Source organism: Herpailurus yagouaroundi, unplaced genomic scaffold (assembly GCF_014898765.1).
Source record: "Herpailurus yagouaroundi ecotype Mexico unplaced genomic scaffold, PumYag 77, whole genome shotgun sequence".
NCBI classification, from domain to species: Eukaryota; Metazoa; Chordata; class Mammalia; order Carnivora; family Felidae; genus Herpailurus; species Herpailurus yagouaroundi.
In genome coordinates, this window is record NW_024412388.1 from 35,234,771 (window position 1) to 35,256,052 (window position 21,282).

At 51.7% G+C, this 21,282-nt stretch overlaps 1 protein-coding gene and 1 long non-coding RNA gene across 5 annotated transcripts in view; one reads left to right on the forward strand and one right to left on the reverse strand.

The window, feature by feature from the left end:
• LOC121027012 (uncharacterized) overlaps positions 1–21,210 on the reverse strand; it is a 24,566-nt gene extending 3,356 nt beyond the window's left edge. Inside the window, exons 1-2 of one of the 2 annotated variants that reach the window (XR_005788528.1) lie at positions 21,168–21,210; positions 16,749–16,878 (exon numbers count right to left, since the gene is read on the reverse strand). This is a non-coding gene — a long non-coding RNA (uncharacterized LOC121027012). The other variant, XR_005788529.1, reaches the window with a different exon arrangement.
• Positions 1–21,282, forward strand: part of RNF220 (ring finger protein 220) — a 224,659-nt gene that overhangs the window by 183,905 nt on the left and 19,472 nt on the right. For all 3 annotated transcript variants that reach the window (XM_040469970.1, XM_040469971.1, XM_040469972.1), the window contains exons 2-4: positions 5,421–5,553; positions 13,224–13,269; positions 16,801–16,902. In XM_040469970.1, coding sequence (XP_040325904.1) covers positions 5,421–5,553; positions 13,224–13,269; positions 16,801–16,902 — 281 coding nt within the window. The remainder of the gene's footprint in view (positions 1–5,420; positions 5,554–13,223; positions 13,270–16,800; positions 16,903–21,282) is intronic.

The following is a 21,282-nucleotide window of genomic DNA, read 5'->3' on the forward strand; positions in this document are numbered from 1 at the left end:
CTCTGTCCCAAAAATAAATAAACGTTGAAAAAAAAAAAATTTATAAAAAAAAAAAAAAAGGCCCCACCTCTTTTGCCATTTGTCATTAGCGGTACCCTCACCCTCACTTAAACCCTGCTCCTTCTTAAATCAGACACCAGGCAGTCAAGCCCTGCCTTTTGTGGTCTGCAGAGCCAAAGATCATCAAGATGGGATTTGAACAGAGAGGCAAGAATGGAAGCCACAGGCAACAGAACTAGGACACAACCAAACAGACCAAGCCCGAGAAGCAATCCCACAGCAGGCGTGTGGCAGGGTCAGACGTGAGTTAGTGATCCAAGAAGGGAAGGCTTTCCCTTTGAAAGAGTCCCCATCCTCCAGTGTCCAAGTCTGCACCTGTCTTCACTCCCGGAGATGGCAGAGATGGAGCAGCTTGGTGGGCCTTTGAGTCACCCGCCCCCGATGGTCAGCACTTCCCAACAGAGGGGGGCAGCAGAGGGCTGATCTGGGACCCCAGGTGCCTGAGGCCCAGTTCCAAGGCCTGATGGCTGCACTGGTTGGAGCCTGGCCCAGGCAAGGCAAAGGCTACTTGGCTTAACTGCTCCTCTCTCCTCAGCCTGCCTATCAGTCCTCACAGCCTGCAGTCACTTGTGGTGGAGCGTGGCTGTTCTGGGTGTGGAGTATTCTAAGCAGCTCAGAAAGGGAAAGGGGCCTTCTGGAGGCCACACAGCTAGGGAGCCTAACCCCGCAATCACCTCTGGCTCTTTGAGCTCGAGGTGCCCCGCGTAAGGCTGAGGACAGGGTCAGGCCCCTCGGCTCCCTGCTCTCCTGCTTCAGGGGATACCTGCAGCAGGCACAAACGTGGAGGTGGCAGGCGCTGTGGTGGCGGTGGCGGGAGGGAGGTGCGGTAATGAATGTGGACGGGAGGCGGAATGAGCGATCCATCTTTGCATGGGAGGGGAGGGGGCCGCAGGCGTTCCCCCCACACACTCACACACTCAATCAGGCGCTGTCAGACCTCCGGCCGCCTGGCATTTTGGTGAAGAATCTCTCAGCTAAAAATTGTTGTCAGTCCCATTTCCTCGTTATCAGTGCAAGGGCTGAGGCAGCGCCCGGGGATTAACAGGAGCGGCGAGCGCCCGCACCGCCATCCACCGCCGATAACACCAGGCCTCCCGCCTCACCTCCCCCATTCATCATCTTTAGCACTGACAGCCCGTCCCAGTCCCTGTCCCCAGTCCCTCATGCTTCCCACGTCTCCCCACTGTGCTGCTCAGCCTGCCTCCTGACCTCCCTGGGGAGCTAGGCCTCCTGAAGAAGTACAAGATTCAACCTAGGCCCACATGACCTGGACCCACCTGTGGCAAAGGGCCTGGCCAGCCGTGGGGTGGGGCACAGGGGCAGGAGTGAGGAGTGCTCAACGGGAAGATGCTTCCTGACAGCCTGCCTCTGGGGGGCTCCGTCAGCCTACCTGTGATGCCGGCTTTGGCATTGGAGAAGGAACTCCTACATCAGAGGGGCAGCTGGACTAGGGATTTCCAGAGGTCTCTCCAGCCTGAGAAGGACTCTTAGATTCTCGGAACTGTGGCAGAGAAGGGCCAGAGGATGTCTACTCCCAGGCTTAGGAAGAGTTGGGGGTTGAGGACTTCGTTCCCACCCCCACAAGACCACAGCCCCCTCCTCTTGGCCAGTCCCAGTGGTTTTATGGCCCGTTTTATGGCCACTGTAATGGCCCAGGTCAAAAGCTTCAGGGAGCTGTATTCTGGGAATTATGCAAACGAGGAGCAGGCCCAGGGCCAGAGTATGGATTTTGTCATTAAACCTGGGCAGGCCATGTCGTTAGTGCAGTAAAACCCACGTCATGACCACAGGTCTCAATATAAAATTATAGGGAACACAGCGGGGGAGGGGAAGCAGGGGGCCCATGGCCAGGCTGACACCTGCCACTCTAACCCCTGAGAAAATGGGGGTGGGATGGAGGGCATAGGCTGCAGGGACCCTCTGCTGATCCCTGTCAGTGCTGTACCTAAAGCTGGGAGTCAGGAGGAGGACCCATTGTCCCAGTAGAGAAACTGAGGCCAAGCTCAGAAAAGTAGATCTCTGTGGCAGCAAAGCAAACAGACTGAGAACAAGCATGTGGGAATGCTGATTCCTGGTCCCAGCCTTGAAGGGAAGACTCTGGGCTCCAGGAATCCCTAAGAGCCAGAGTTGGTATCCCAGGCTACCGGGCAGAAACCCTGATATTTCCACCTCAGCATAGACCCCATGCCCTGAATCCTCCCCTTTCATAGGTCTCCTCTCTTACCATTTCCCCTCTATGCCCCAGGCCCTGCCTCAATGACCCATTTCAACAGCCTTGTCAACCCTCCCTTATTCATCCTTCATGCCTTCCATCAAGTGTTGCCTTCCCCTGGACCCTACCAACCATCTACCAACCATCTTCGGGCCACTCCTGCCTCGATCCTGGGGTGGCCATTCGTGCCTCCCTCAGCCCTGGTCAGGGCTGTACGGACTGGATCCACTGACTCTTCTTTGGCTTTCCTATTAGTTTGTGATCTCCTTCCGGCCAAGAATGTGTTTTATTTATCTCTGAACTCCAGTTTCTCCTAGAATAATGCCTGACGTAAAAGAATTGTTTAATAAATGTTTTGCTGAGTGAATAAGTAAATGAAGTGATGAGATCATGAGCTGAGTACAGGGGTCACTATCCAGTTCTGAGCCTTACTTTCCCCATCCTTAAAACAAGGTAATGGCCTACAGAATTTCTAGGGTCTCCCTCACCTGGGTGATTCTCTGACTGAATGAAGTTAGAGTCAGAGCTGAGACTAGAATCCTCAGCTCCCATCTTGCAGACCGAGGCATACCTGCTTCTTTTACTCACAGCTTCCAGCTGTCCCCCAAGCATCTAAGGCATAGCCACCAAGGCACATGATCAGCAGGGCCCCTTTGCCTCCTCAGACACCTGACCGCACAGACTAGAGCCACACCCACCCCACCCTGTCACACACAAAGCCTCCACAGTGGACATCCCAGCTCTGCAAAGATCATCTGGCTTCTAGGACAATCCAATCTTCATTCCTATCCTCTTTCCCTTTCCTCTTTTCTCCTCCCATTATTCATTATTGCTTCATTATTGCCCATCAAGTCAATGCCAGGTCTGTTTTCAATTGTCTATAAATATAAAGTTAGATAAGAAATGGCCCCTGCCCACAAGAAACTCACAGCTCATTCATTTACTCCTGTTCTCTGCCTGGAACACTTCTAAGATGCAACTTAAATTTCATTTCTTTGGTTAAGACTTCTCTATTTTCACTCCCTAAACATGCAGCCAGAATGAACTACTCCCTCCTTTGAGCTCTCAGATGACTCAGTCTGGACATCCAGGAGAGCTGTGACCATCCTCAATCTTGTGTCAAAGGGAGGTGGGTTCTTGTGCTCAGCCTGAACTGGAAGCTCCTTCAGGCATGGGGCGCTAGAGTTAGCAAATGAAAATATATGATACCCAAGTAAATTTGACTTTCAGAAAAACAGTGAGTAACTTTTAGCATAAGTATGTGCCATGCAATATTTGGGACATACTTACACTAAAAAAGTATTCATTATTTGCCTGGAATTCAGTTTTACCTGAGCATCTTATATTTAATTTGGTAACCCAACACAACCACCTTGGTCATCACTAGCGTGGCCTTTATCTCTCTGAAAACTAATTTTGACTCTCTCAGCACAAAAGTGGGAAGAAGAAGCAGGGAGGAAGATCTTGGCTTAAGCTAAAGAAGTCTTTCTACAGGTGTGCCTTGGTGGCTCAGTTGGTTGAGTGTCCAACTGCAGCTCAGGTTATGATCTCACATTCGTAGGCTTGAGCCCCGCATTGGGCTCTGCACTGACAGCTCGGAGACTGGAGCCTGCTTTGGATTCTGTGTCTCCCTCTCTCTCTGCCCCTCCCCTGCTTGTGCTCTGTCTCTCTCTCTCTGTCTCTCAAAAAATGAAATAAAAATTTTAAAAACTAAAAAAAAAAAAGTCTCTCTACAGAGTTTACATAGATAGGCAAGGATATGTCTGGATAAACAGGCCTCCTCAATTCCACACCTTAAGCAGAGGCCAGAAGAGCACTGGGTGAAGAGAGTGGCAAGGGAAGGGGTTTAGGCTCCTCAAAAGGCATGCATTAAGCAACCTTCAGGCTCCTTCCTAGCATAGTGTGCTCTGGTTACCATCAGCAACAGAGACAGCGACAGAGCTGGGACAGAGTGGGAACAGAGTTCAGGTTCCCAGCTGGCCCCCAAACCAACGGAGCCAGCAAAATACCCACTTGGGCTCCCATACAATTTGAAGGATATTTTGGAGGGGGAAACCCAGACCCTGTTAGATTCACAAGAGGCCAATAATGTTATCCAAGTGAGAGGTGGTGAGACCCAAACAGGAAGAATATAGATTCCAGGAATCCTGTAGAAGCAGAACGAACAGGACTTGGTGGTTAAATGAATGTGGGAGGGACAGTAAGGCACGAGAAGGGGCCTCAGGGGAGGCATAGGCTGGGGTAACCAGGTGAACATTGGTGTCATTAACTAAGAGGGCACTGCTGAACAGGGAGCAGGGGTGAAGACGCTGAAGAACTTGTTTTTGGATCATTGAGTTTCAGATTCTTGGGGGACACCCAGGCATTGATATCCATTAGGTGCTTGGATAGAGGGGCCGAGAGAACCAGGGAGCGATCTGGAGCAGAGATACAGATTCTGGAGTCTACAAAGCACAGGTGGGAATTAGGGCCTTAAGAAGGAAGAAGATGATCCAGCATACAGAATAGGGAGAGAAGAAGCTACGGGAAGAACCCTGGGAAGGTGAGGAACTGGAAGAAAACACTACCCCAGAAGTCATGCAGATCCTTTTTGGTCTTTCCCACTCAACTGTGAGGGCCTCAAAGGCAGGGACTAGATCTGATTATATGCTGTGGCCCCACTGCTCTGCACTAGGGCTAGTTCAGAGTAGACCTCAGACGATGTTTGTTGAATGACAACAGGAATGCAGGAATGAGTCCTCTTTCTCCCTCTTTTCTTCCTTCTCCAGATTTGGAGAACATAAAAACAGTAAGGAAAGGAGAGACAGAGGGGTCACTGGATATTCTGAGTGATGGTATGATTAAACCAAGACCTTCCCTAACCTGTATGAAATGAAGTGATCCAGGTTTGATTACACAGAGCATTGACTGTGTCCCAATAGATTTCCCACAGGGGCGGCCGGCTAAGGAGGCACCGTTCATGGCCCCTGGAGCCACAGAGAAGAGTGAATGGTCATGGGCTCTGAGACCCTTGGGCTCAACCCCTCTCTAGGCCAGCAAGCCCTAGGAGGCAGCAGCACGCTTGCATTGGAGGATTGGGACACTGGGTTTCTGTATGTCCACAGACAAGCCCAGCTTATCTGTCTGTCTCTTCTTCTTCCCTCTCCAGGTAAGAAAAAGGCAGCAGCATTGTTTGACAGCCAGGCCCCTATTTGCCCTATCTGCCAGGTCCTGCTAAGGCCCAGTGAGTTGCAGGAGCATATGGAGCAAGAACTGGAACAGCTGGCCCAGCTGCCTGCCAGGTAAGCCACCAGCTGGGGGAGCCTGCCTGCCAGAGGGTTCCACTCAGTGTTCTGGACACCAGGTCCCAGGAACAGCCACGTGGCCCACACTCCATCCTCTAGGTAGAAGTAAGGCCCTACTGTCGTTCTCCTCTACTCTGCTTTCAATCCTCAGATCCTGCGGCTAAATGGTGATGCATTTCCCTTCTCGCTGTATTTTCAGAGATGGGAGGAGAGTGACCCCCTCTTCAGGCCTCAGCCTCAAAAGGGCACAAGAGGAGCTGGAAAGGGGATGAGCCACTGCCACAGGCCTGTACTGCCATGCTAAGCCTCAGGGTTAGGGTACCGGAAGCAGGGACTGGGCCTGCCAGCCTAACCAGAAGTGCAGCTTCGTGCTGCCATCCAGGAGAGTAAGCACTACCTTCTCTATCAGTCTCAGGGTCTGAAAGGTGACAATCAAGCTTAGCCATGCCCTGCTGCTCTACCCTACTTCCCTTCTCCCTGCCTGAAGGACCAGGTGAGTCTCCTTGAGGGCCTTATGGAGGCGCCAGGTTATCAAAGGGACAGAGGAGAGGTATAACAAATCACCCCAAACCTTAGCAATTCAAAGTAGCCACTTCATTATACTCATGGCATCTGTGGCTTCAGGAATCCAGACAGAGCACAGAGGGATGGCCTGTGTCTGCTCCAGGATGTCTGGGGCCCCAGCTGGGAAGACTCGCTGGCTGGGAGCTGGGATCATCTGGAGCCCCCTTCACTCACATGTCTGGTGGCTGATTCTGGCTATCAGCTGGGAGCTCAGCTGGAGCTGTGACCAAAGCACCTACACTTGGCTTCTCCACGTGGTCTGGGTCTTCTTATAGCATGGCAGCCTCCAGGTAGCTGGACTTTTTATGTGCAGCTTAGGGTACTAAAGCAAATGTCCCAGCCAAAGAGATGGGAGCTGGATCACCTTTTACAACCTAGCCTCAGAAGTCACTTAATGTCAGTTCTGCTGTACTCTATTGGTCGAGGCAATGTCAGCCCAGCCAGATTGAAGGGGAGAAGATATACACCCCACTTTTTGATGGGAGAGTGGCAGGGTCATATTATAGAAGAGCACGTGGGATGGGAGACATGGGTGGTTGCAGCCATCTCTGGAAAATATGGTCTGCTACAGGGGAATAGCCTGCCCCACCTCTCCCAACCCCACCCTACCCCTTGTTCAGTCCAATTCACCAGACTTGACTGATCTCCTTCCATCTACCCACACCTAATCCCCCATGCAGGGTGCAGGTGACCCAAAGGTAAACCAGAACTGGTCCCACTCCCAGAAGCTCACTACATGACAGTAAGGAGAGCTGGGCCATGAAACCCCAAGGGATAGAGGCTGCTCTATGGGAAGAACTGTGGGGCATGGAAAAAGCACCAACCCAGCACAGAGCAAAGACCTCCTAAGGGAGGTGAGGCCTGAGCTGAATTTTGAAGGAAGAAGTATTAGTTATCTACCACTGTGTTACAAATTACCCTCAAACCTAGTGGCTTGAAACAACAAACATTTATTACCCACAGTGTCTATGGACCATCAGTTCAGGAACAACTTAGTTGGGCAGTTGTGAGTAGTTGTGGCTTTCGGCTCAGTCTCTCATGAGGCTGCAGTCAAGATGTCAGCCAAGACAGTCATCTGAAAGTCTGACTGGGACTATGGGAGCCATTCCCAAGATGGCTTCTCCACACATGGGTCTCTCCATAAGACAGCTTGAGTTTCCCTATGACATGGTGGCTGACTTCCCACAGACGAAGTGAGCCAAGAGAGAAACTAAGTGGGAAGCCACAATGCCTTTTATGATCTAGTCTCCGAAGTCATACACTGTTGCTTCTAGCGTATTCTATTCTCTTCATTAGAAGCAAGTCACCAAGTCCAGCCCACACCAAGAGAGGAGAATTAAATTCTATAAACTCTACTTCTTGACAGGAAGAATATCAAAGAATTTGTGAAAATACTTAAAACTACCACAGAAGACTATACAAATGATAAAAATAATAATATGTATGAACCTTCGCTATATGCCAAGCACTTTACATTGCATTAATTTATTTACTCTTCACAACCATCTAGGTAGGCAATAATTATTAAGTCCGTTTTACAGATTAGGAAACTGAGGTACAGAGGGGTTAAGTGACTTTTCCAAGGTTGCACAGCCTATAAAGTGGTAAAGATAAGATTCAAATCCAAGGAGTCTGACTGTGGTGCCATGCTCTTAACCCACCCCCCACCCCCTGCCCCCGGACACACACACACACACACACACACACACACACACACACTCCTGGGACTAGCCTAGAAGGGGCAGAACATGAAAGAAATATCCTTCCGCAGATGAGTTCTACACCTTAGCTGTCTGGGAGAGTGTCTGGGTAATAGAGGACTTCCCTCAACAAGAATAGGAATAGAGGCAGAGATGTGTGTGGAGGGCCCCGCAGGGCCCTGTAAAAGCAGTGTACCCCTAAGGGTCTGGAAAATGGGGGCCCAAGCTCTCCTTCTGCCTCCTCAGTGGGGGCCACACTAGAGCCTCATCTTCTTGGCCCCAAACCTGCACTGCCCAGGGCATCCACATCTAGCCACAGAAGTGGCCCCCCCCCCCCCGGCGTCGGGGGGGCGGGCAGCGGGATCTGCACAGCAAGTGAAATTCCCGTCGGATCGATAAAGCCGAAGCGCTGGCGGCGACGGGTCGATGGTTTTATCTGTCTCGGCCCCGCCGCGCCCGGCGCGCTGACAGTCCGACCGGCCGGCAAAGGCGTTCAAGGGCAGCCGCGCCCGCCGCCCCCTCCCCTCCCCTCTCTCGCCCTCCCCTCCCTGCGGCCGCTGCGCCCACCGGACTGCAGGCTGGACCGGCCGCTGCCGCCCTCGTGATTTATCTGGATTTTTAATTGGAAAAAATTTGCGAATTAATTGATTTCAGGAACTTGCCAATTAACATTGTAATTGGGTGCGTGATAAATTCCCAAGGAGCGTGTCAGCTCCCTCCGGGCTGAGGGCGCCGCAGAGCCCGGGTAGCGCTCGGGGAGGGCCCCAGCCTTGGCTGCCCTTGCCCCGCCCCTGCCCGCTGTCTGGGAGACCTGAGGAGAGCAGAGGAAGTTGGGAAAAGATGTGGCACCTGGACTCCTGACACCCCTGAGACTCCTCCCTCCTCTCTCCCGCCGCCGGCAGCTCCAGGAGCTGAACGGAACCTTTGACCAGCCATTTCACAGATGGCGAAACTGAATCCTGCAGGAGGACACTAATCCTGTGTGTGCCTGGGCACAACCCAAAGGAGGGCATTCCCCCATCCATGACCTGTGGCCAGAGCCTTTCTCCACAGCTCTCCAGTCTTCCCCTTTCCCTTCCACTTCACGCTCCCTCTCTCTTCTCCCTTCTCCCTGCTTCCCTGCCTTCTTCTCTCTTCTCTCCAGTTTTCTCCCTCCCTCTCTTACCCTGCCTTTGCCTCTTTTGCTCTCCGCCCCCCCCCCCCCCCCCCAGCTTAGCCAGCTCTGGAGCCTGTAGATGCTGCTGCAGGGTGGCTCTCCATCGCCTGGGGGGCCTCCCTTCCTCCCACACGGCTGCTTCCCCAGAAGTTCTTCAGGATGGGCCTGCGTTCAAGGACCCATCTGCCTCCCTTGTGCCTTCTGTCTCCCTTTGCCCAACAGCACAGAACAGGCCTCCCTGGGGGCAGGCTGCTATTTCAGACACACCTAAGGACTCGCACAGAGAAACAGGGCCCGGGGGAGGGGGGGGGGGGACTCCCAGCTCCCAAACTAGGGCTGGCTGCTTTTCAGAGACACAGGCAAACATGCATACATAACATACAGGCACACGCACACCCCCACATTCCAACACACATAGATGTGCTCACCACACAAACACACCCTGAAAGAACCACTTCCAACACATGCTCATTCCCACAGGTACATGGGCACACAGACACCTACAGGAAGAAGAGTCAGAACTCCTGTTGGCAAAGCGTTTATACTTTTCAAAGTACTTTTACATTTGGGATCAGAGGCTATGGCCATATACCCTCCCTCACCCCACCCTCTATCTTTCCCTTTCTCAGTCCTGCACTGGAGCACCAGTAGACCCCAGGACTAAGCTAGTTCGAATAAGGAGGGTAAAGTTAGATTGAGGACAGGTTGGAGGGGGCTTTCAGGGCTGAAAGGTTGTCCTAGCTGTGGTGGGGGAGCTAGAACATTGGTGGGTCTCAGGAAGCTTGATCACATTGCAGAACTGTAGGAGAATCACTCTGGAGGCCAGTGCGGAGCATGAATTGGGGGTTGAAGGGGGGCAGGTGAGGAGGTTGGGCAGGGTCCAAGGGACAGATGATGAGGCTGACCTGGGACAGTGGCCGTGGGAATGGAGAAGAGGGAATGATGAGAGACTGGTGGAGGAAGAAGCAAGACGGGAGCAGGGTACTTACTAGGAAGAGCTTTCTGACCTGGGTGATGGGAAAGGTGATGATGGCGAGGAAGCAAATTTCTGAGGAAAGGAGGAAATAATGGATGGCGCTCTGGGCACACTAAGCCTAAGATGTCTCTGGGATGGTGATGGGGTGGAAACTGGATGTGCACAGACAAGCAGCAACATAGATGGGGGCTGAAGATTGGAGGGTGGTGGAGAGCAGCCCCCAGACTTGCGAGGCTTAGCTTGGTGAGGCCTGAGCCCAGAGGCCTTTTCTGGGAGACTTCCAAAGCCACTTTTAGATCTGGCCTGTAGGATAGGAAGCCAGCTCTGTGGTCAGTGCTTTCAAAGGGCTGGAAGGAGCCACGGGGAGGCTGGGTGACTCTAGAGAGGCGGGGTAAGGAGATGGCAGTGCCCCCACCCCCACTTAAGCCTTATTTAAGGCCGGCCTCGGTGTTTGGTTGGGTAATGAACTAGATAAACAATTCCCCAAATAGATTAAAACGAAGTGTAACTTACAAAGGCGGCTGGTGATGATGGTTTATTCCCGGGCAGCACACCATTTCTTTATTTCCAAGGATAATTCAGTGTAAATCACCTTAATTAAAAGTGTCAGCCCAGCCCATGAATATTGTACTTAGGAACGCGTTTCCTGGGTCCCAGTTATAATTTAAAACCCATGGATCACTAGGCAGCGAGTGACTGAGAAGGGAGGAAATCGTTGGGGGTGGGCTGTGGAAACAGGGAGGGACGGAAGGCAGAGGAGCCGATGGGCTGGGCAGGATCCAGTCTGCCTGTAGCTCTGAGGCTCAGACCTCTCCTTTTGGAGGCAGACTTTTCACCAGACTCCTATCTCTGGGGGACCAAGCACACTTGGTGGTGATCAGGTTGTTGGAAGAAAGGTGGGGTAGGGTGGGAACACTTGCTCAGAGAGAGGGCGGGAGCTTGAGGTAGTACCAGTCTGACTTAAGGGAAAGGTAAGAGTACTGGCAAAGGGAGAGCCTGGACATTCTCACCCTAGATGTCCTCATTTTCTATTCACCAGCCGAGGAAACTAAAGCCCAGAGTCAGTAGGATGCTCCCCAAAGTGGAGAGAGAAAAAGAACTCCAAGCTCTGTCCTCCATCCTAACCCCTGAGTAGCTTTAGGAAATCAGTGTGGGCAACTGAAAGGCAGCACTTTGGACTCGGTCAGACATGAACTCAAACCCTACATGGGCTGTGTGAACGTAGAGGTGTCATTCAACCTCCATTGGTCAACTTTGTAAAGTTTTTGTGAAGATTAAAGAGAGAACACATATAAAGTACCCGACTCATACCTGTCACATGTGGTTGATGCACAATCATTGTTCACTCTTTCCTTTTCTGTCCCAACCTGATCCTGCTCAGATAAAGCTCAAACCTCAGGCCAGCAAGAACGCTGTCGCACAGTAGATGCCTCATTTCTGTACCTGTCCAGGCACGGTGCCGGGCACAATGGGACGTCAGTACTTGTTGACTGAGTGAAGGAATGCTAAAAGTAATGAACTCAAACTAGTTGCTCCTCAAGAGCAGCTCAGTTTCCTCTCTGTATCCCCATTGCCTAGATCAGGGCCTGACAGGGAGCAGGAATACAGGGACTGTTTAAGAACCAAATGTAACTGAATGGAACCTGGTCTGGTTGTCCTTCCCAGTCTGTGATGCCCACACTCTGTAATCAGCCAGGCAAACAGTTCTGTGTTTACATTCAGATCTGTGATGTGTGTATCTATGTGGGTGTGTGTCCACGTGTGTCTGCATTTGTGGATGTGTAAGTATCTGGGTGTGTGTTGGTGCATGTGGGTGTACCTGTGCATGTGTTTATGTAGATGTTGGTGCCCGAGCAGCTCTTCACAGTCTGGGTGACTGTTGTGAATGTGTCTGTATTTACAACGTGTTTGAGCCACTGGGTGTGACCACATGTGTCTGAGTGACTCTTGACAGAATTATGGACAGTGGATATGTGTGTATCTGCCTTTATACCAGGGTTTCTCAACCTCAGCACTATTGACATTTTGGGCCAGATAATTCTTTGTTGTGAGGGGCTATCCCATACACTGTATGTTGGTTAATATCCTCTACCCACCAGATGCCAGTAGCAAACTCCCTACCCCCATCTGTGATGACCAGAAAGGTCCCCAGACATTGCCAAATGTGCCCCGAGGGACAGCTGCTACTTTATCTGAATCTATGTCTTTGCTCACGTATTGGGGTACCTATGTCTGACCCTATGGGTGATTCCTGTGTATATGCCCTGAGTCCGTGCGTGTCCTATGCACTCTGCCTTGGGTATGTGTCTTTTGTGCTTTATGGACATCTCTGTGGGCATGCTCTACCTGAATAGCTTGTATGGGTGTCTGTGCAGGGACCCTATGTGAATGGGCTGTGTCTGCCTCCTGCACATATCAGCCAGCGCCTCTGCGTGCATGTATTTGTATGTGTGTGTGAGTGCACGTGCGTGAATGTGTGAGCACAGATGTGGTGAGCACAGTGGGGGCAGCAGGGAGGGAGGGACAGGAACAGGGATATTAATGTTTCTGAAGTGGATCTGATTTGATACGTCTTGTTCCATTGTCAGCATCTGTTTAGCAGGGATTTGTAATACTTTGTGGCTCTGGATCACTCATGCTTAGCGCAGGATGTGGCCTTGCATACCAATTTTGTTATTAAACACAGTCCTCGCCTCCCCCACAGCCCATCCATCACCTCCCACCCCCGCCCCCGCCTGCTCCGAGCCGCCCACCATATTTCAGGGCCCAGCTCCCGCCCGCCTGCCGCGCCCGATGCCGGAGGGCCTGGGGCTGACAAATTGAATCAGGGGGAGATCATTCCTGGCCTAACGCAGTTTGCAGCGTGTTGGAGGGAGAATTGACAAGAGCCATGTCAGCTCCATCACCCCCAATCCCATAGGAACTAAGAGCAGGCTGGGGACAGGAGGTGGAGGGAAGGGGGCATCCAGGACAAGCAGAACCCTCAGGGCTGATACCAGGAGTCAGGTAAAGCCCCTTTCCTCAGATTCATGGGGGAGCCTACCATGCCTACCGTCTCTGTCCCCCTCCCAGGAGCCAGCTGTTGCCACTGGCCCCTGATGGAGGCTGAGCTAGTCAGGGCCAGCTGAGGTTGAATGGCCTTGGTAGAGCTTGGCTGAACAGGGCTGGGCTAAGCTGGCTATGCCTTCTCTTTTTGGGGTTTTCTTGCTATTCTCTTGCATGCCCTGGGCAGCAAGTGGGATAGTCACCCTGTTCTCTTCTTTCTTGGCAGCAAGAATTCCCTTCTGAAGGATGCCATGGCTCCAGGCACCCCCAAGGTAGGTGGACAATTGTGTGTTTTCCTCCTACCCATCCTAACCTAGGCTTCCCCATAACTGATTCCTCTTGAGGAAAAGGAGCTCTTCTTGGATCCCCAACTGTCTCCAGGGTTTGATCGTCAGCCTGAGGCCTAGGGCTTCCCTGTGTGCTTGAGAGGGGGAGAGAGAGAGAGAGAGAGAGAGAGAGAGAGAGAGAGAGAGAGAGAATGTAGTCTGAGTATGAGCCAGAATATGCTCATCTGACTTCTTCCTTTTCCAGTCAGAACAGGAATCAAAGCTAAGAATGACATGGGGGCATGGGGGACCCAGACACTAAGGCTGGGGAGACTCCAAGAAGGAAGGTGAGCTGTAGCAGGTAAATAAAAATATAGAAGTGCTGGTCAAGACAGATAGTACACAGGCCTTAGAAGACACACCATGGGGTGTGTGTGTGTGTGTGTGTGTGTGTGTGTGTGTGTGTATGCATGAGTATGTGTATACTTTGTCCTGAGGGCAGCAGGGAGCCAGGGAGGATGTTGGACTCCTCTGGGGAGACAGTCTGCCCCTCTAAACAGATACCATGGGAGAGAGGTTTGGGAGCATCAGATGGAGAAAGGAAAAATGAAGGGCAAGTAGCTGGCTCAAAGGAGGGGCCAGAGAGGCCTCAGCACAATGATGTGATTTGTATCAAGAACTCCCATAGATGGCCACAGAGGCAGATGGTACTGCTTTCCCAAAGGTGATGATTTTGAGGAAGTGGGGACCTGGGGAGGAGAACTAAACCCTACTCACTAAACCCTTCCTCACCCTCGGCAAGGCAACATCTTTTGTTAAAAGTTCTCACAATGACTCTTAAAGGCAGGAATCCCTGGACCTTTTTATAGGGAGTGAGGAATGAGTGTTGAAGCTTCCAAAATGGATGGAATCAGTCAGGAGGACTGCACAGAGAAATCAAAGCAAAAGCCAGGAAGAGTATCTGGGGACCTCTGTGGGGGGGCCAAGATAAGGTACAGGCACCAGGAAGGGGCCAGAGGAGGAACAGTCATGCATCGGGATGGGTACAGGAAAGCATGGTATCCCAGACTCCTAGGGGAGAAAAGTTCCAAAACATATGGGGTGGTCAGCAGTCAAAGAGAGAAAGTCTGGAGAAGGGGGCCATTGTGTTGAGAAATCTTAAAGCCACTGGTGACCTCTGAGGGGGAAGTTTGGAGAAAAGGAGCCAGAGTGATAATATTACCCCCAGGGGTTGGCCCAACTCTCCTGCAGGCCTTTAAAAAGGGTGGGAGTGGATTTTGCACCTTCGCTCAGGAAATCACTCGACACAGAAAGTTGGACAGAGGAGGGGCAGGGAGGCTGGTCCAGTCTTAGATGGGTGCAGGCCCTGACCAAGGTAGCAAAGCCCTCCTGCCTAAAGAGAAAAGGTGGGGGTTGCCAGGCAGCCGTGGATCATACAGGTAGGGAGCCACACTCACAGAGCTTGGCCCGGCCTGCAGCTTTCAGTGGTTGTGGTTAAGGAAGGTAGGCCATGGACAAGCTGCCAGGTCAGCCACCGCCACAACCACAGACACCCGACACCTGAGTGTGGCTGTCAGGGCTGGGGATTGGACCGCAGTGAGGTCAGTGCTCTAAGGATAAACACAGATACAATCCACACCCATACCTAGTCCCCCGCATACGCAGATGCACACACACCGAGGTCAGAATACTCACACAGGAAGTCCTAAAACACATGCAGATCCTCCAACTGCCGACACAGGCATATTGATAATTAGGCAAGGACCCCTGCTCGCCCAATTCCAGATTGACACTTATGCCCCCAAAGCTGACCATCCCCTGCCTGTGGCTGAGGCTTTAGGGGAGCAGGTCGCGGGTGGAAGAGGCATGAGGTAGAAGGTTCAAGCAAGAAACTGAGAGGACAGGGAGAAGGAGGGAGGGAGGGAGAGGAGAGGGCGAGGGGGCCTTAGACAAGATTGATGGCCTCATTGCCATTAAGAAAAAAATTAGCCGGTGGCGGCTATCATATTAAAGGGTGAAGAAGCCGTGAATTATTTTCTTAAAGATCTTATCGCTTACAATGATAATTTTACCTTCCAAAAGGCCACTTTTAATGAGGCGAAGAGCCAGGCAAAAAGTCATGATTTAATGCCGGGATTTTTTTTTTCAAAACACATTTTACTGCTTTTTGGTCCATGTTTAAAAAGCGCCAGTGACCTTTTTTTATTCTGCTTGCCCCAGGTGTAATGCTGGGGCCTCTCAGGGCTTCTAACCCAGAGAGAATGAGAGAGATGGAGACAGAGAGAGAGACAGAAAGCAAGCATACAAGAGCAAGCTTTCTCATGGTGGGGGGCAGGGACCCCACTTTGTTTCCCCTCCTCAGCATCTTCCCTGGGACCAGAGAAGGCAAAGGACATTGCCTGAAAGGCCACCTCAATCTGGAGTGGGGGCTTAGTCACCCACTAGGCCTCCCCCTGGGCCTGGCTGGGTGAAAAAAGGGCTCCGAGTTGCAGGCCCTTCCCAGCCTCTTTCCTCCACCAGCTCTGGGGGGGGCAGGCTGAGTCAGGGAGCCCTGCCAGACCAGCAGCTGCCCCTCCCTTCCCAGGGCCCTTGCCTGAAGATGTGCAGCATGGCCACCGCATGCGGGTCACATCCTAAGGCTCGGTCGGAGATGAAGGATAAATGGCTGCTCCATCTTTCCCAAATTGCTTTCTTTGGGCTGTCACTGGCGATTTGGCATGGTTTCTCGGCTGGGGAGGCCTCCTAGGGGCTTGTATGCTTCCGGCTCAGAGCTGTGCAAACTGGAAAGGGTGGGAGAAGGAAGTAGGGATTGCTTTCAGGTCTCCAGGCCCCCAGGTTGCAGCTGAACAGGCCTTGGCAAGAGCCAGCAAGAGCAGGCTGAACGTGCCATGTGGTATTTAGGATTGTGGCACTCACACACAATGTAAAGCGGACAGTTTATTAATCTACACTGCAGGCGCACGTAGGAGAGGCCATGCGGGACTGACGTGGGGGGGTTAGTTCTCCTAGGGTTCTCGCTGGGGTCATTGCCGCAGCGCAGGGATAAATGGACCCAGCGTACATCCCTAGCTGCATGCAGGAAACTCATACATACTATTTAATTTACTGTCTCCATAGCAGGGCTGCCTTCAGCCTGTATTAGGGGCAGGCAGGGCAGCAGGTATGCGGCTTTACCCCCAATCCTTCAGAACAGTCCCAGAGTCTCTGCTTGTGAAGGGAGAACAAAGCATGTATTATCTCATCCAACTGGGAGTGGGCAGAGAGTCCTACCCCACTGGGACAGAGATTACCTGGGGTCCACGAGGTTTGGACCCTCTCAGAGGTCTCTACCCACCCCTGAAATCAAGCCATCCTCTCTCACAACCACACCCTCAGGGCCTCAAAGCCTGCCTTCCAGATTTCAAGAGTGGTTCCTCTATCCCTCTGCCTCCCTCCATGGCCCTCTCCCAAAAGCTCTGTTGGACTGGGAACCCTAGGGGACTGACCGACTGGAGGTCTCATTTGGCCTGAGGCGACATGTCCTTTTTCTTCTTCCAGTCCCTCCTGTTGTCTGCTTCCATCAAGAGGGAAGGAGAGTCTCCAACAGCATCACCACACTCCTCTGCCACTGATGACCTGCACCATTCAGACAGATACCAGGTGAGGAGGGAGTGCATGAGCATGAGATGGAAGCTCCCGTGGTGAAAGCTTAGAGGGGCATGCTGGTGCTGATTCCTCCCCTCCTTGGGAGGTGAGAAGAGAAGCCAGAACTGTATTTGGTTCCCTCTGTGTCTAGTGCCCCTAACTGAAACCAGGAGGCACACGTGTCAGGGAATGGGCCTTAAACAGATAGGTTTTAAGGAGCAATGCAAGGTCACCTGGGTTCTGGTGGGCTGTAAGCACTTCTGAAGCCATCAAGAGGTATCCCATGTGGTTTGGTTTCATGAGGGACCCAGAGGCATAGCCCCAAATCCCCTGAAGACTTCAGACTTCCAAACCAGGATCCCTTGAGCAAATAACTATTCAATCCTGCCAAACCTTCATATCAGACCCAGAATGAGACAAGAAGACACTGCCTGAGTGCCTTGAGCAAACAGGAAAGTTGTAATCACACAGTCCTAAAAGATCACAGCAAGAGGGGGGCCTAAGGGTAACATCCTAGCTCTAAATGGGTCTCCTTTATGGTAGAAAGAGAAAGAACTCCCCCAGAAACTTCTGTCTGAGGAGAGACAGAGCCCTGCCCTTGGGAGCCCCAGTCAGATGGAAAAGACAGGGCCCTGCTCTAAGAAACATTGGTCTCAATGGCAAAAGGGCTTCTTGGGGAGCCCAGTACGAAAGGAGAAAACAGCCCTGCCTCAGAAGCCCTGATCTGATATGGAAAGACAGGCAGCAGGGACCTACAATTCTGGTTGGAGAGCCTGGGTCACTGCCCCGGCATACAGGAACTCTTTGTTGGAATTAGAGATGTTCCCCTTGGGCCCCCTTTCCTCCCAAATGACACAGCCCGGCATCAGGGTGCGAGCTTAGAGAAGGGAGTGGACACCAGCCTCCACTGGCACCTCCTCTGCTGGGTGCTTCGGTACTGGGACTCAAACTGCATAGCCCTAAGTGTGAGCCCCAGGGAGGGATCCCCCTCTCATAAACCCTGGTTCAAGACAGGCAGTCCAGTCCGGCCCCTGAAAAACACTGCTATTACCCAGACAACCCTAACATAGGTGGAGAAATGACCCAACCTCAGGGAATTCTGGTCTGATAGGGAGACAAGGCTCTGTAACAGAAAGTTCCACTCCAAAGGGATGGACAGAGCCCTGCCCTTAGGGTGCATCCTGCCACCCTCTCTACTTCAGTCACAGCATTCAGCCTCAGCACCTGCTGAGCTAAGAACTACCGTCAGGCACAGGCAAAGCCTGCTAAGACATGGCACCAAGGTCTTCTGTGATTTGGGTTCAACCCGTATTTCCATTGCTAATACTTCCATTCCTAATACTGCCCTCCAGGAATCCTATGAGCTATCCTCACAGAATTAATGCTCACTACTCCCTGACTGTGCCATTCCTTTCTTTTAATGGGATGCTGTTTTCTTTTAATGGGACTATTTTACCCCATCCCATCACATTTCTATTTATATTTCAACAACCTGCCCAAATACCATCTCCAGGAAGCCTTTCTGGATTAGCTATCTCTTCTCACAAACCCTATATGTCCCTATGATTACTCTTATCATCCTATATTGTGATCACCTGTTTATCTATGTTTCCATTATTTACTGACATATAACCAGCCATCCCAAAACTTAGTGGCTTAACACAATTTGTTATTTCTCATGATTTTTTCAGTTGACTGGGCCTTTCCTCATTTATGCAGCTCATTCAGCTAGATGACTGACTAGGCTGGAAAGCCTCACATTCTGGGAGATCAGGGTGCCTTGGTTCTCTTCCATGTGGCCTCTGATAGGTTAGACCGGCTTCCTTACTTGGCAGCCTCAGGGCAGTGTCACACCAAGGGGACGAAGGCCAAAAGTGCAAAGCCTCTTGAGGCCTAGAATCTGGAACTCACACATCACTTGACAAAGCAAGTCCCAAAGCTACCCCATAATCGAGGGATGAGGATTCTGTCCTCTTGACAGAAGGAGCTGCAAAGAAGTATGGCTGCATTTAATCTATCACAATGAGCATGACTGTTTCACTAAACTGGGAGCTCCTCCAAGGCAAGGACGTTGTCCCATCCTTCTATACTCCCTTCCTGTACTCACACACGCCCAGCCCAGTGTCCTTGCCTTCAAGGGGTTAGATTTGCAAATAAATAATTATAGCCTGGTGTTTAAGTGCTGTAACAGTTATAAATAAGTTTCTGGGATAGTGCAGTGTAAAGAGGGGGTTTATCAGAGCAAGTTTCACAGAGAGGTAACGAATGAACACAGTTTCAGAACACAAGTAGTTCACTTTGATGAACAAGGAAGATTCTTCGTCTGCCATTTCAAGGCAACACTGTGTAAAGAGCATAGAGGTGTAACACAGAATGATGTATTTGGGGACTTGCTAGCAGTTCACTTTTGTTAGCATGTAAAACCCAAGGGGAATTAGCAGGAGGTAAAGCTGGAAACCCCAGGGACTAGCTGGATATCCCATCCCCTGATCTTTACACAATGCCTGGCATGTACTAGTTGGTTGGTTATGTTGGATTTTTTTAAAAAAAAACCATCAGTGTAGGTCTTGAAAGCAGGGAGTGTTGGTTTCTGGTTTGGATTCCCATTTACTTAGCCCCTGCTGGGTTAGCCCTCTTAACCATTCCTCATTTTATCCTCATAGCAACTGTGAAGGCTAGGATTCATTGTCCCCCATTTACTGCTAAGGAAACAGGCCTGGAGAGGGGGTGTGACTTTTTGGGGAACACATAAATTATGAGGAAGAGAGTCAGAATTTGAACTGGGATCTGTCTGGCCCTGAATCCTAAACTGTTTCCCAGCCCTGCACTGGGCTCAGGGAGTTCCATTGTAAATATCCTTCTCCCATTACCACTGATATCTCCTGCATGCTATGCCCTGTGCTGGGTGACTGAATACTGGAGAGATATCATCACCACCACCACCACCAGCCCCCACCAGCCCCCACCGTAGAAGGGACACATAGGTAATCACCATATGCAAGATCAGAGGGAAGCCAAGGGATGGTGAAAACTCAGAGGAGGCAACAAACCCAACCTTGGGGGGGGGGGGCGGGAAGTGAAGCTTTCTCAGAGTCCTGAAGGGAGGAACAACCGTTAACCAAGCAGGGGATATGGAAGCAGCAGGATAATCTAGCCCAGAGTCCAGAGCATGAAGTGCTCAAAGAACTATATATAGTTAGCTCTATAGAGCTGAGTGTGGAGATGGCAAAGGGAGAGCGCAAGAGTGGTAGAAGAGTCTGAAGACAAAAACAGGTCAAATAAGGCCTGTGTGCCATGCTACAGATCTTCTAGGTGGAGAACCACTGAAGGATTTAAAGAAGTGGGGGAGAGGGAGAGAGGGTCGATTTTGCATGATACAAAGATTACACTGTCTGTTGTCTGAAGTATGGTCAGGGAGAGAAACTGAAGACCAGAAGGCCAGGTGAGAGACAAATTTTGAAAGCTCACACGATTATGAACCAGAGCAGTGACATCCAAGACAGGTATAGTCATAGAAGAAACACTCAGGGATGTCTTGCCTATGCCAAGCGCTATGCGGGGACTCTGGGTTCACCTGTATGACTCAGACATGACCCCAACCCTAGAGTGGTCAGCCCACCGTACAAATTTGTATGAGCTATAATGAGGGTAGAGATGGAAGCACTCTAACGGGAGGAAAAGAAAGGTATTTTTGCTTAGGTCTGGAAAGATGAGTAGGAAATGTGCAGAAGTGGAGATGAGAACATTTAAGAGACCTTTAAAGACAGACTTCCTGGAATCTAAAGTTGGACTGAGTATGAGGAATGAAGGAGGGTGGGGCCAACGACACCTCTAAAGTTTCTGGTGTGGGCACACCTGAGTGGATGGTGGTATCCCCTTACAAACTGAGCACCCAGGAGAAAAGCGGCTGCTTGTGGGATGTTGAGTTCCACGTTGGCTGTGTGGGTGTGAGGTACCGGTGAAAGCTCCAGGGGCTGTCCAGCAGACAGCAGAAATGGGAATCCTCTAACAACGGAACTACAGAAAGGCTAGGGGTTGGGGCGGGACAATTTGGGACATTCGGTGGGACCGCCCAGAGACGACCCGGAATCCAAACGCCTCCTCCCCAGCAAAGCGCCAGCAGCAGGGCCGGGGTCCGGGCTGAGGCTCTGGGACTGAAGGAGCTCCGCGCGGCAGGGCGCGTGGAGCGGGGTGGGAGGACCCGGCAGAGTCTAAAACTGGGGCTGGTAGGCTTTGGGTACGGTGGGAGGGACCCCAGAGCGGCCCCAACCGGTTACTACCGGAGTAAGAGCAGCTGTTTCCTGGTCCTGGTCCGGCCGCCCCCCCCCCACCTCCCCATCGTGAACTTTCACCCCGGCGCGCGACGGCAGCGGGTCACGTGATCAGGGCCAACAT